This window comes from Macrotis lagotis, chromosome 1 (assembly GCF_037893015.1).
Source record: "Macrotis lagotis isolate mMagLag1 chromosome 1, bilby.v1.9.chrom.fasta, whole genome shotgun sequence".
Lineage (NCBI taxonomy): Eukaryota > Metazoa > Chordata > Mammalia > Peramelemorphia > Peramelidae > Macrotis > Macrotis lagotis.
In genome coordinates this window covers 619,541,795-619,555,787 of record NC_133658.1, presented here as the reverse complement: position 1 = coordinate 619,555,787, position 13,993 = coordinate 619,541,795, and the positions used below count along the sequence as shown (strand labels likewise).

At 34.7% G+C, this 13,993-nt stretch overlaps 1 protein-coding gene across 14 annotated transcripts in view; it reads left to right on the top strand.

The window, feature by feature from the left end:
- NCKAP5 (NCK associated protein 5) overlaps window positions 1–13,993 on the top strand; it is a 1,109,295-nt gene that overhangs the window by 776,284 nt on the left and 319,018 nt on the right. For all 14 annotated transcript variants that reach the window (XM_074215040.1, XM_074215032.1, XM_074215034.1 and 11 more), the window contains one exon: window positions 11,205–11,292. In XM_074215040.1, the coding sequence (XP_074071141.1) occupies window positions 11,205–11,292 (88 nt within the window). The remainder of the gene's footprint in view (window positions 1–11,204; window positions 11,293–13,993) is intronic.

Below are 13,993 nucleotides of genomic sequence, written 5' to 3'. Positions count from 1 at the left end.
CTTGTGATAGAAAATATCATCCATATCCAGAGAAAGAATTGTGGGGGGTTAAATGAAAACCAAAACTATTATCTTCAATTTTTAAAAGTTGTCTTATGTATAATGTAAATTTTTTTCTCTCTGTTTGGACCTATTTTTCTCTCACAACATAATCAATATGGCTCTATGTTTAGCATGGTAATAAAAGTAGAACCTATATCAGATGCTTTCTGTCGGTGTAGGTGGAGAGGAAGAAAAATGTGAAAGTCAAAACCTTGCAAAAAAAATGATTGCTAAAAACAACTGTTGCATGTAGTTGTAAAAACAGATAAATAAAATATTTTTTTTAAAGTTGTGGGATTAGGATTTTAAGGAACAGAAGAATGGGATGCAAATCAATTTGCAAATATCAGCAACCTCTCTTTACAAACTTCACAGAAAAGATGATCAAAAAGAATGTGAATTGTACTTTTAGCAAATCAATTTGTTCTGGTTTTGTGGGCCCTTCCCTGTCTAAAGGAATTTGGTAGACCTTGGAGGACTGAATTCAATAAATATGCTGAGTTATTCAATACATTCCTTTTTAAAAACAATAAAATAAATATAGAAGTTCTGGGGTGGAGCCAAGATGGCAGACTAAGGACAGGAAGCTCCTGGAGTTTTTACCTAATAAACTTTAAATTAAGCCTCTAAATAGACCCAAAGTTACAAAGCCCACAAAAAGAAGTGAAACAAGTTTTCAACTCAAGATATTTTGGAAGAATGTCAGTAAATGTATGTCTCACAGGGTAAAAGAAGAGTATAGTTCAGTGTAGGTGGGAGAGTTGGAAAGCCTGTGGGATTCTCTTAGCCACAGTTGCAGTTCAGGTTCAGGTTCAGGTTCATCAAGCCATCAGGGCAGCAAGAAAGCAGTATGGGTCCCAATTCCAACTCAGAAGACAAAGTCCAAACCACCAGAACAGTAGTGCAACTGACAGTGCTGAGTTGGGCTTCGCTAACACAGGAAACAAAAACAAGTGAAGCTTAGGCAACACCAGAGACAGTAAAACAGGGACCAGACCCCAAACCATAGAAAAAAGTCTCGTGACTATATTCTCTGTGCCCCAGAGCAGAGTTCAACTATCAAAATGAGCAAACAAAAAAGTAATAACCATACACAGCTATTCTGAGAGGCCAATAAAAGTTCCATCTCAGAAGAGGAAAACCTACAATGTGAAGCCTCAAAGGGGTTTCAAATTCATCTCAATCCAAAATGATCTCTTAGAAGAGACCAAAAAGTATTTTAAAAACCAAAGAAGAGAAAAAAAATGAGAGTCATGCAGGAGAATTATGAAAAACTGACTGAAGAAAACAATACCTTTAAAAGTAAAAGTGGTTGAATGGAAAAAGAAATCAATTTCTCTAAAAGGAAAAAGGTCAACTGGAAAAGAAATGTAATTCTCAAAAAAGTAAAGTTAGCCACCTGGAATAGGAAAACAGCTCATCTAAAAGTAAAATTAACCAACTGGAAAAGGAAACTGAAAAACTAACTGAAGAAAATAAAATCCTAAAAATTAGAATTAGACATGAATGAGTCTATGAGACACCAAGATTCCATTAAACAAAAGCAAAAGGCTAAAAAAAATAGAAGAAAATGTAAAATACCTCTTATGAAAAATAAGCAGCCTGGAAAATAGACCCAGGCCTGGAGTGATCATTTATAGATTATTGGTCTACCTGACAGACATGATCAGAGAAAGAGCCTGACAATATCAAGCAAGGAATTATCATGGAAAACTTCCCCTAATATTCTAGGGAAAAGAAGATAAAATAATTTTTGAAAGAATCCATTGATCACTTCCAGAAAGAGATCCCAAAATAAAAATTCCAATGAATATTATACTCAAATTTTAGAATTCTCAGCTAAAGGAGAAAATAATGCAAGCTGCCAAAAAGAAGCAATATAAATGCCAGGAGACCTCAACTGGGATTACATAGAATTTATTAGCTTCAACATTAAAGGATCAGAGGGCTTGGATTATGATATTCTGCAGGGCCAAGGAGCTTGGATTTCAACCAAGAAACTACTACCCTGCCAAATTCAGCATATTCTTTCAGGGGAGAAGATGGATTTTCAATGAAATTGACAATTTTCAAACTTACCTGATAAAAAGAAAAGAATTGAACTTAAAATTTGGTCTTCAAATACAACATTCAAAATGCATAAAGAGGTTATTAGAAAAAAAAAAGTAAATCAATATGCCCAAGGGAAAAAATGTTAGTTAATAAAGACTAAATGAGAAGACAATACTTGCAACTCTTGAGAATTGTTTTTCTCTTAGACTAGTTGAAAGGAACATAATTAGACAGAGGGTGTGGGTATTTCTATTAGGGCAACTGGGAGAGAGGGTACTCAGGTGTGAGTATAAATTTATTATTATGTAATGGTGTTTATGGCTCTTGAGAATTGTTCTTTCAAAACAGTTGAAAGTATACATTGACAGATGGTATGGGTACAAGGCAGGTTAAAAAACAAGATTTGAAAAAGGATTACACTGGGGAAAAATGTAGGGGCAAAAGGGGATAATTAGTAACACATGAAGATGCAAAAAGACCCTATTATAGCAGAAGAAAAGTACGGAGAATATAAAAACTGAGTAAATCTTACTCTCCACCACGGATTTGGCTCAAAGAGGAAATGATGTGCATTCCCAGTTGGATTTCCTACAGGGAAGTGGAAGGGAAAGAGGGAAAGGACAATGTGAGGTTGGTAGCAGTTGAAAGCAAAGCATAGGTGAGGAGGGACAAGGGGAAATTAAAAAGACAAGTACAAAAAGAGGTAAGATAGAATTGACAGAAAGAAAGGTTTTGCACAAATAAAACCAATACAGCCAAGATTAGAAGAATACAGACACTAGGAAACAATTTTCGCAGCTTGTGTTTCTGTCAGAAATAATGAGTGAGGAAATTTTGGAAATGCCTGGAAAGACTTGCATGAACTGATGCTGAGTGAAGTGAGTAGTACCAGGAGAGCATTATACATATTAACAGCATTGCAAGATGTTCAACTATGATGATGCCACTCCTCTTAGCAGTTCAGTGATAAGAACAATCTTGAGAGACTTGTTCAGGAAAATGCCATCCACACCCATAGAAAAAATATTGATGCAGTGCAAACATATTCTATTCACTGTTTTTAAACTTATTTTATATTAAAAAAGGAAAGAAAAAAGAAAAAAGGTAAGAAAATTTAAAAATATTTAAAATAGCTGCATCATGCCATTGGAATAACTATCTGTCATCAGATCAATTTTATCATGCCTTTTTTTAAGGGGGGAAATCAAAGGAAATTTGGGTTTTTCTGGAATGATAAGAGCTAGAAAGAATAGTATAGTCTAATGTACTAATCAATTCCTAAAATATCATTAGATAAAATGAGAACCTGATTTTCCCCGAGAGTTGAGGGACAGACAATTTATTCCATTAGCCATGTTCCTAGTAAAACAAAAAGCCAATTTCTAGAGTGAATTATCCAATATCATGTTTGTGCATATTCATTGAAATACTCGATCAGTTTTGTGTTTTATGTTATCTCAATTTCCTAATTGTAAATTAAGCATTTATATTGGCAGATCAAGCCATTTGGAGGAGAAGTGGGGTGGGGAGGGGGAAAGACGCACCCCCTGGCAAGGATACCACATTTCTTTATGAACTGTCTTTCAGAAGGTATAGAATGCCAAGGTCTTTTTGATTACTATGTGAATAGCTCTCCTAATGAGTGATTCTACTTATCAAAAATATTTGAAAACTTGGGAGAAATGTGAAGACAGTAAGTTTTTGTGTATGTTGTATAAATTACTCCTAGGTGAGATTAAATGGTTATTCATTTTTTTATATTGTCATTTATCTTTTCATGTCTTTATATCTTACCCAGATTGCAAGTTAACTAGATGGTAAACTCTTTAAGGATAGGGAATGTATCTTATCCCTAGATTCCCTATTATAGTTTGTTCTCATATGTTTCTTTAGGACAGTCATCTTTAACTTATTTTTTTAATTTTTTTAATCATATGCCCCCATTGTTCATAATTATGCTTCAATTAAATATGTGTGCTTCTTATTACAAAAAGAGACATTTTGAAAAAGACAAGGTACAGATGAAATAGTACTTGAATCTGGAATCAATAAAGAACCTCTGGAGTATATTGAGTGAGAGTGTACTTCAGGAAAATCACTTTTGGCGGCTTTGTGGAGGATACATTGGAGATGGAATATACTAGAGACAGGGAGATCAATTTGGAGTCTATTGCAATAGTCTGTGCAAAAAGTGATGAGAACCTGAAGTAGTATGGTTATTTGTGAGTACATGGCAGAGCTACGAAGAAGGAATAATAAAATTTAGCAACCAGTTATATACATGGGTAAGTTAGAAGAATTGGACTAGAAACCTATGTTGTAACCTAGAAGAATGGCAGAGGAAAGATTGGAGGAAGGATACTTTTTTTTTTGGATAAATACTATAATGAGGTCTGAATTGTTATCACAACCTATCAATGCATGCTCATTCTGTAAGATTTACTCTGTCTTCTAAAATTAAAAAGAGGTGGAGTAGGGCTTTTGTTCATAGAACACTAACTCCTAATATAAAATTCATTCTCCAAGGGTGCCTGCCCCAGTTGCCATAAGAGCTGGAAGTCACTAGAAGACAAGGAAGAGAAATGGAAGAATTTTTCCAGTGATACATGCCAAGCCTTCTTATGTGTCCATAATTCTTATGGGGCCTTCACTTGGATTTGAGAAGAAGAGAGTTTATACAATTGAGGGCAGGGACAGAATTAGGAAGTATTATATGGCAAGTGGGTGTAACTGTTGGAAACAAGATTTTTGATTGGTAGTATAACTTGGAACATCTTCCCAAATTGTAATCCCTTAGTCACATTCTCCTTGGGGGTCAGACCAACCCCTTTGATATCTCAACCACTACTTTGGAGATTGCAACTTTAGGGAAAACTTAAAACAAACCAAAAAATAATAAGCAAACTTTGACATTTATTTTCTTCTTTGATATTTATACTTTATGAAGTAAATAAGGAAGACATTAATTTTTGTTTGCTTGAATCTAGACCTGTGATTTCATATGTGTAGGGCTCTTCTTTTGGAAATTCCTTCCAGAGATCCAGATTGCAACCTGTTTAATACTTTTAGACTTACAGAGTAGCCTAGATCCTTGTAGTATATTAAAATATTTACCTATGTTCACACAGCTAGGATTCGTCACAGACAGACCTCAAAGCTAGGTCTTCCTCCCTCTAAAATCATATCCACTTTATCACTTTACCCCTTCTGTTATTGTTATCACCCTCACTTCACAGATGCAGTAACTGAAACTCAGGGAGATATTAATGTACTTTCTCTAAGCCACAGAGCTAATGCGTTGGGAGCCAGAACTCAAAACTTGTTATTTATGATTCCAAATTTTGGATTCTTTCTTTGATACCAGAGCATCTCCTTTATGTATTCTGCCCATTACCTAATCTAATGACTTAGCTGTAGTAAGTACTCAGTTGTTTTTAATTGATTGATTGGAATTTTACAACTATGATGCATATTTTATGGAAAATATTGTTTTCTGCCTTAAAACCTGGCTCTTGACACATAATTCAATCACATCAGATATTTCTGGCACTTTGATTTACCAGACCCAATTCATTTTTTTTTAAAACAATTCAAGCAGCAGACTAGAACTTAGTATCCCTGACTTAAAAGCTGGGTCTTTATATTTTAAAAAAGATTATCATTTTACCTATTTCAGTATCTCATAGTAAGTAATACTAGGGAGGAGGGCAATTTAGATGCCCAAGAAATGAATTAAAAAGAAGAGGAGAGAACTTAAGATATGAAGTTGGTGTTTAGGGGGAAATTGTAACAAATGCATAAAAACACATATACATATCACACACACACACATACACACACACACCTCTAGATAAGTACTTGAACTGGAGAATTGACTTATTTCTATTCATATTTGGACAACAGATGGTATGACTGTGCTGTCTGTAGTCTAGTAATTTATAGCCTCTCATGTTGTCAAAGAAAATAATAAAAATATGTAAAATGTCACTGGGCATCTGATAGCAGTAGATTCTTCACAGTCTTCAATTTTGGAGAAAATAAATAAAGAAGTTTGGCAAATGAGAACTAAAATAAGAGGAATCTACCCAAGTGTAACCAGCAATATGTTATTATCAGATTCAAAATATTTTTGCTGTAATAAGATTCCTAAAGGTTATGGGAAAATGATACAATGTTTTTTCCCCACTCAGGCTGATTGGTTCCAAATTGTAAAAAGTATGGGAATAAAATTGCTTTTAATTAATCTTAATGTTGAGCTAGGGAAAAAAAATACAATATTCTTGAAGTTCCTGGTACTTCTTGAGCTTGTTTTTGCAATTTCCTTTCAATGCCTTTATTTTCTTAAAAAAAAATAAAAGTAGAGAAATAAAATTTTCTGCTATCTAAAATTAATAAAATGCAAAAATATATAGAATAAATAAAATGAACATTATAATAAAACTCAGAGCATAATTATACAGAATAACCAAAAAAGTCTTGGAAGCAAAATAGTAAAATACCTTTTAAGCAGAGGTCTGACATTGAAGCGATAGCCAAACAGCACAAAATATATGAAAGTCTGAATAAGAGAGGAGAGGGCTAAGATGGTAATAATAGCAATCATAATAGCAGTAATAATTATCATCATAATAATCATAAATTAAATTTTTTGAAAAACATTCTCCTAAGTCTCTGAAGTTTCATAGTAGAAAGAATCTTGTTTTGGGAATGGAAGAGAGAAGCTAATGGCACCACTCTCATTAATTAGTTGTGCTCTTGTACATACATACCACTTAAATTCTTTGGGACTCAGACCTGCAAAAAAGATCATGAAGATTCTTCAAGGTCATCTATAGATTCTGTACTACCTGAATTTCTACTTATTCCTAAGTGGTTTTTCCCAATTAACTCCAGTGATAGTTATTCAACTCCCATCTCAGTGCCTTTGAATAGTCCCTCCTGCCTAGCACACAGGTCAACAACAGGACCCAGGCCAAGCCCCATTTGATCATTGTTAGCTAAGAGTGAATGTAAATAGCAATTGTTTCTATTTTGGCCAGAATCCCTGAGGGTCTTCTCCTTAGATTGATTTTTTTGGCAGGTGGTGTAAGGACTAAATTAAAGAGGCCTACCCACCTCTGTTACATTTCTTTCATATCTAGCCTTAATCACTGAATGATTTTATTATAAAGGTCAAAGTCTCCCACTTGTATACATGACCATCTCCTGTCATACCTATCATATTTGGCTACTGGATACAGATTACTCCTGAATCGATATTGAGTTTGTTGACTTAGTATAGTCCTTCCTCACTTAAATCCAATTCACTTGAATGTCATGGCATCACATTCCTGATGGAATTCTCCTCTTGGAGAACAAAGGACAAACAACAACAGCATCACCAATACCACCAACAATCATTTCCTCCATCTCTTCAAATTCCTGAATTTCTTCTATGAGTAATCTTTTCTTAATCTCCATCTAGGTGCTAGATTCTCTCCTTTAAGGTATCTTGAATTTTCTTATTTGGTTACCATAGTAATATGAGTAAAATTGGCCATTGAAGGATCAATAATAGTAATAGTTTTTTATTGTTTGCAAATTACTAAAATGCATAAGGAAATTACATAGATGTTCATACACACATATTGGAACAAGAGCAAAAGTTTTTTTCTTATTTTTTTCTAAAACAAAACTTGGTTGAAAATAACATTTGACTGAAAGTAGAAAAACTTCAACAGAAGCCTAAGAAAGGATCCATTAGTTGACTAGAATTCTCCTTCAGAAGCTAGCTATCCCTTTTAATTAACATATGACAAGTTTCTGTATGATAAATTCAAAATACTCTTCATAATTTTCTAATTGAACTCTATTAAAACTAGTACTTCATTATAAATAGAAGTGATTTTTAATCATGGGATTAATCAATAAAGAAAAGAATGTTTTCAATAAATATCATACCAAATATGGATAATATATGAATTATTTGGAATGGAAAAATTTGCAAAATATAAAGAAAAATCCTATTGGGGGGGTTGCAAGGCAATGGGGTTAAGTGACTTGCCCAAGGTCACACAGCTAGGTGATTATTAAGTGTCTGAGGGCAGATTTGAACTCAAGTCCTCCTGACTCCAGGGTCAGTACTCTATCCACTTCACTACCTAGCTACCCAAATGATCTTATTTAAAGAAATTAAAATGATGTATTAACAGCTTGACTAATATGTTCTTTGAATTCCATTGCTACTAGAGGTGTCCTATCTATGCTTTCAGTAAATCTAATGAGGATGATTTACTGTCCTACATCTTGAGTAGTAGTAGAACATCATTTTTAAATAACAGGATTGTCTTCTGGTCCCTTCTATCTTATACTTCTCAAAAAAAAGGGAAGAATGAAATTCATCACAGTCATTATCCTAATCTTTATCACCATCAACTGGCATTTAGTCCTTTTAAATTTGCAAAATACTTTCTGGGCATTATCTCTTTTGAGTAGCAAAATATATTATTATTGGGGCACCTAGATATCATAGGCAGCAGAGTACCAGATCTGGGGTCAGGAATAATTGTCCTTCAGAGTGCAAATCCAGCCTTAGATGCTTACTTGCAGGGTATCCTTGGGCAAGTCACTTAATCTTGTTTACCTAAGTTTTCTCATCTGTAAAATGGCAAATCACTCTAGTATTTTTGCCAGAAAAACTCCCAGATGGGGTCACAGAGAATTTGTCATGACTGATATGACTGAACTCTTATTTTAACTGCTTCTCTCCTGCCACCCAGTCACTACTCTGAGAAAAGCCTAAATTTTTGATGGCAAGTTGATGTCAATGAACCAAAGAAAGATGTTTGAGTATCTTACCCATGATAGCCATGCAGAAGGAGTTTGGACTTCCAAGATGGATATGGGAAATAACTGGTTATATTTGAGCAGGGTAATAACAGTGAAAGTCGTATTTTAGTCATCAACATGTAAAAGGGACTGAAGGGGAATATTGTATAAAAATCTCAAGGTGATGTAAAAACAATGATAACTATTTTTTTCTAGAGAGACCATAGAGGGGGAAAACACTAGAAACAGGTTATCCAGTCAAAAGTTGTTTGTTGTTGTAATTGTTCTTATGGAGGTGATGATTGTAGTGGTGGTAGTGATGGTGGTGGTTATGACTTAGACTAAGGATGGTGGTAAGGAGAAAAGAAATCAAAATGACTGAACATCAAAGGAGAGAATGGGAGATACAAAAGTTTTTTTCAGGATCTTAAGTTCCGAGAAAAGTCCCCAATTACGGAACAGAGATGCTCAACACGATGGAGATGCAATAGCAAGGGTTTATTAAATTTGCTTGAGCTAGGGTTCCATCTTAGGACAGGGCTAGGATCCTGTAACCCCGAGTAAAGTGAGGAGAGACCTTATATATGGTTCAGTAGGGGATTTCCAAGCATCTGCTGGTTCTCTTGAAATAGTGTGGCATGTTATCTTTGAATGCAGGTCCTCAGGGAGGTTCCCCCATTGCATGGTCCAATAGATGACCAGGCAGAAACTTAGGAGCAGAATTTAGGCAAAAGTTCATAGGTTTTGGAACTCAGGGTCTTACGAGGAAAAAATGATAAATTGTGCAATTAATTGTATTTTATTCATCTGTTCTCTCATCTCTATCTTTGAGTTAGTCTTTCATTCTTTCTTCACTTTTTCTTCTCATAAAAAATAAACTAATATGACAATTCCAGGTAGACAGGGTGAGTAGTAGCAAACCTCCCTTACAGTGATTACTATGGGAAAATCGTTGTGCTAAATTCTGTGAATGCAAAATCATTGAGAAAAGACACTTTTTGAACTAAAAGAGTTTACATTCTAATGGAGGTGAGATTAAAAGCAGGGACGGAAGATACCCTTGTGAGCTTATGGCAGTGAAATACAAGAAGTCAGAAACATAGCTTGGATTGGAATGAGCCATGATGGACCTAATCCCATCCCCAAAGTAGAAACTCCAGAAGAAATTTAGCAGTGGAAAAAGTGGATTAGCAAGGTGGAGAGATGTTCTAGGGAAAGAAGACTACTGGGACTGAGAGAATTTGCACAATAAAATGTTAGCTTATTCATGGAGGCAATGAGAAAGAATTAGAAGCACAGCCAGGAAATGCAGTACTTCTTGAATTCATTTCATTCTCTCTATTCTCACAGACCTCAACATAGTGCAGACACTCATTACAGTCTATTTGGGCTATTTCAGTAACTTCTCTAAAGATCTTCCTAGCTCTACTCTCTTCCAGATACATTCTCTCCTTCAGATTGGTGCTATAATATATTTTCTCTAACATTGTATAGTCATCTTACTCCTCTGCACAAAAACTTCAATTATCTTACCAAGTAAAGTTTAAATTTGCCTGTCTAGCATTCAAGATATACAACCTAGCAGCATCCTAACTTTATAGCTTTATCTCACATTGCTCCTCTCCATTCACTCAATACTCTAATCTGATTATATAGTTCTTTTCCCTTGGAATTATCATTGTATTGTTCCCTTACCTCTTGGTTTGGCTCAAGTTGCTACTTACTCTTGGAATGCCTTTACCTATTAAAATTATTATTTGAAGCTCAATTCAAATACTACTTCCTCCTTCAAGACTACCAGTAGTAGGCTTTTCTTTTCTTATGTAGCACTTTCTTTGTAATTCTCTGGTACACAATTGTCTTTAATAGCTTTCTGTATTGAGGTATTATCCTTCTTTTGTAAAAGAATATTGAGAGGAGATAATATTTAGTATCTAAATTTTGTATTTCTACATGACTCCACCCCCCCCAATACATTAGTCTAAATACTTAGGAGTCTTATACATTTATATATTTCTTTTAATGTTGTAGGAAGAATCAAATGATGACTTTAGATTTTTCAGAAATCCTGAGCAAAAAAATACATATATGTGAGTGTATGAGTATGTATGCATTTATGCATGTATGTAGGTAGATATTTGTTTATATAAAATTTAAGTGATCCTAGGTTCATGTCATAATCACACTTTGATTTTTTTTTGTTTTCTACATGTTATCTCCATGTTAACAGGAAATTTCCTATAAATTATCTATAATAAAACTGAAAAGTTCCCTCAAGATGCTTTCTTGTTTTCATTTTCAAGGATGGAAGAAACGGTACGAAACCTACTGCAGAATCAAGGACCTCCAGAGGGGAAGAAAGAAGACACAGTGAATATAATGGTCTATGAGGTAAGGCACAGTTTTTTTTTTCTATACTTATCTTAATGTGGAGTGAATCTTTTTTTTTCCCTAATACTTATTTGGTTATATATTGAGATTAAAAAATGAGATATAAAATATAAGCTAAACCAAAAGCCTGGCTATATACAGGTAAAACTGATTGGAGTGCAAACAGTGCTACAGGTGATGTTCTGATGAGCAAGCACTGGTCAGAACAGGTACCACTAAAGCGTCTATCAGCTTCCTTGAAGATCAAAATCAAACTGTCCTTTTGGGCAACTAAAGTCATTCACAGTATTTTACTGTGTAGAGTGCCTTTGAAATTCTCCACAGCAAACTAAACTGGCTTACTTGCTTTATCCCTTTACATAGAATTCCATCTCCTATCTCCATAATCCTGCCCAAAATACATGTCATCTTCTTATAATCTATAGGCTTTTTAAGGCTCAGCTCATGTGTCACCTTCTATGTAAAGCCTTTCTAGGTCTTCCCATCTCAATCAATTATTAAAGCCCTTCCTGTCCCCATTACTTGGCATTTACTTTGAATATATTTTGTTCTTATCTTTACCCAGTCTCACTGTAGTAGAATATAATATTCTTGAAAGCAAGGCATTTTTTTTTGTTTCTGTTTTTGTATTCTTAGCACATAGTATAATGCTGGGCATATAGTAGATTAATAAAAACTTAGAGAATGAATGAAAGGAAAGTTGATCAAGTTTATTTCAGCCTGTTTCAGTTGCAGGGATGTTGAATTTATAGACTGAGAACACTGAGTTCAGCTTCTGATTTTGTTTCTTTCTTGACCTACTCAAGTTGATTTCCCTCTCTTGTCCTCCATTTCCACATTTGCAAAACAAATGACATAGTCTAATGGTCTCTGAAATTCCAGAAGAAAATCTTTTGATTCTCATAACTTGAAGAACTACATTTTTAATGCCTTTCACATTGATATTTAACCATATCAACCTAATTTATGGGTTACAGTGGGAGAAGACATGGAATAAGCATCATCTCAGGAGGAGAAAAAAAGTAGAGGAATTTCTTTATATGTAACTTCCCTCTTGAAAAACAAGTAGGGTCTGGTCACAAATCCAAGTTGATGGGAATGGTAGAGATGACTGTGATAGAGTGGAGAGGGAGAAATTGGAGATAGTACTACCTAAGAAGCTTATGGGTAATACCAGCAATGTAGATGATAAATCAAAATTCTTAGCAGTCTTGATATAAGGCATGATGAAGTCCATAAGACACTCTTCAAGAAAGGACAAACAGGGAGAATGATGCCTTATGCTGGTATAAGCTAAGTAATATTTGGTTTATTTGTGAATTTTTTTTTTTTAGTTTTTGCAAGGCAATGGGGTTAAGTGGCTTGCCCAAGGCCACACGGCTAGGTAATTATTAAATGTCTGAGGCTGGATTTGAACTCAGGTACTCCTGACTCCAAGGCCAGGGCTCTATCCACTATGCCACCTAGCCACCCCTGTGAATACTCTTGAAAAGGATCAAGTAAGTACAAACTAAAGATAAATCAGACTCAATGGCAGGAAGTCTGACATGAAAATACATGACTAACATATTAATTCATGAGCAGAAAGATACTGAGAAAGCAGGGATGACTGTCTCAATCTTCTTTATTCTATATTTCAACTAAACAAGAATAATTAAAATAATAATTTAATCAAGCTTATGCTGGGTCTAAAAATACAACAATTGGGCAACAGAAAAGGACAGACAATTTATAATTCCAAGGAAACAGTAATCTGTTTGCAAAGTCCCTGATATAAAGATTTACATATATATGTGTAACAAACCCCCTAGAATATGGTCTTTATTTGAGATTCCCAATTTTACTATTGTATGCTGAACTGAGGGCATTTGGAAGAGAAAAATAACAATCCAAGACTGAAAAACATTTTTAGATTAAGCCTTTCAGGCTTATTTTCTTAATGATTTTGCCATCTTTCCTCCTTTATCTTCATTTCCCTTTTTCTTTCCTTACTCCCTCTCTGCTTTTCTTTCTCTTTTCCTCTGTGTTTGTCTCTCTCTCTCTCTCTGTCTCTCTCTCTCTCTGTCTCTCTCTCTCTCTCTCTCTCTTTCTCTCTCTCTCTCTGTCCTCTCTCTCTCTCTCTGTCCTCTCTCTCTCTCTCTCTCTCTCTCTCTCTCTCTCTCTCTCTTTTCATATATAGGTACATACATATGCAAAGTTTGAATACTCTGCTTTCTTAGTAAAAGAAAGTAAATGCTGTTCTTTTATCTATTGGACTTGATATCATAGAAGATATTCTGAGGGTAGGTTGAATTTGGTTGATTGCTTAAGATTCTTATAGAATCAGATTAACCTGGAGGGAAGAAAATGGGGAAAGAAAATAGATATTTAAAAGAGTGGAAGTGACTCATGCATATACACATGTATATAAATGTGAATATGAATATGTATGTGTATATGTGCATTATGTGTGTGTGTATATGCAATCAATCAATAATATTCTTCCTTCCTTTTCATTATTAAGGTAAATTGGGTGACATTTCTTTTCACTTCTCATCTTCTTCAAGCTGTTTGCTGCCTTGTCTTTTCTCAGGTCAGCCTACCCTTTTAATTTGAACCAATTCTGACTCGCATAAAAGTGCTAAAGGAGACAGAAAAGCTTATTTTGTCCTGTCTCCTTCCTCCTGATTCTCTCCATGCTTCCCTCTTTCCCTCTCCCTGT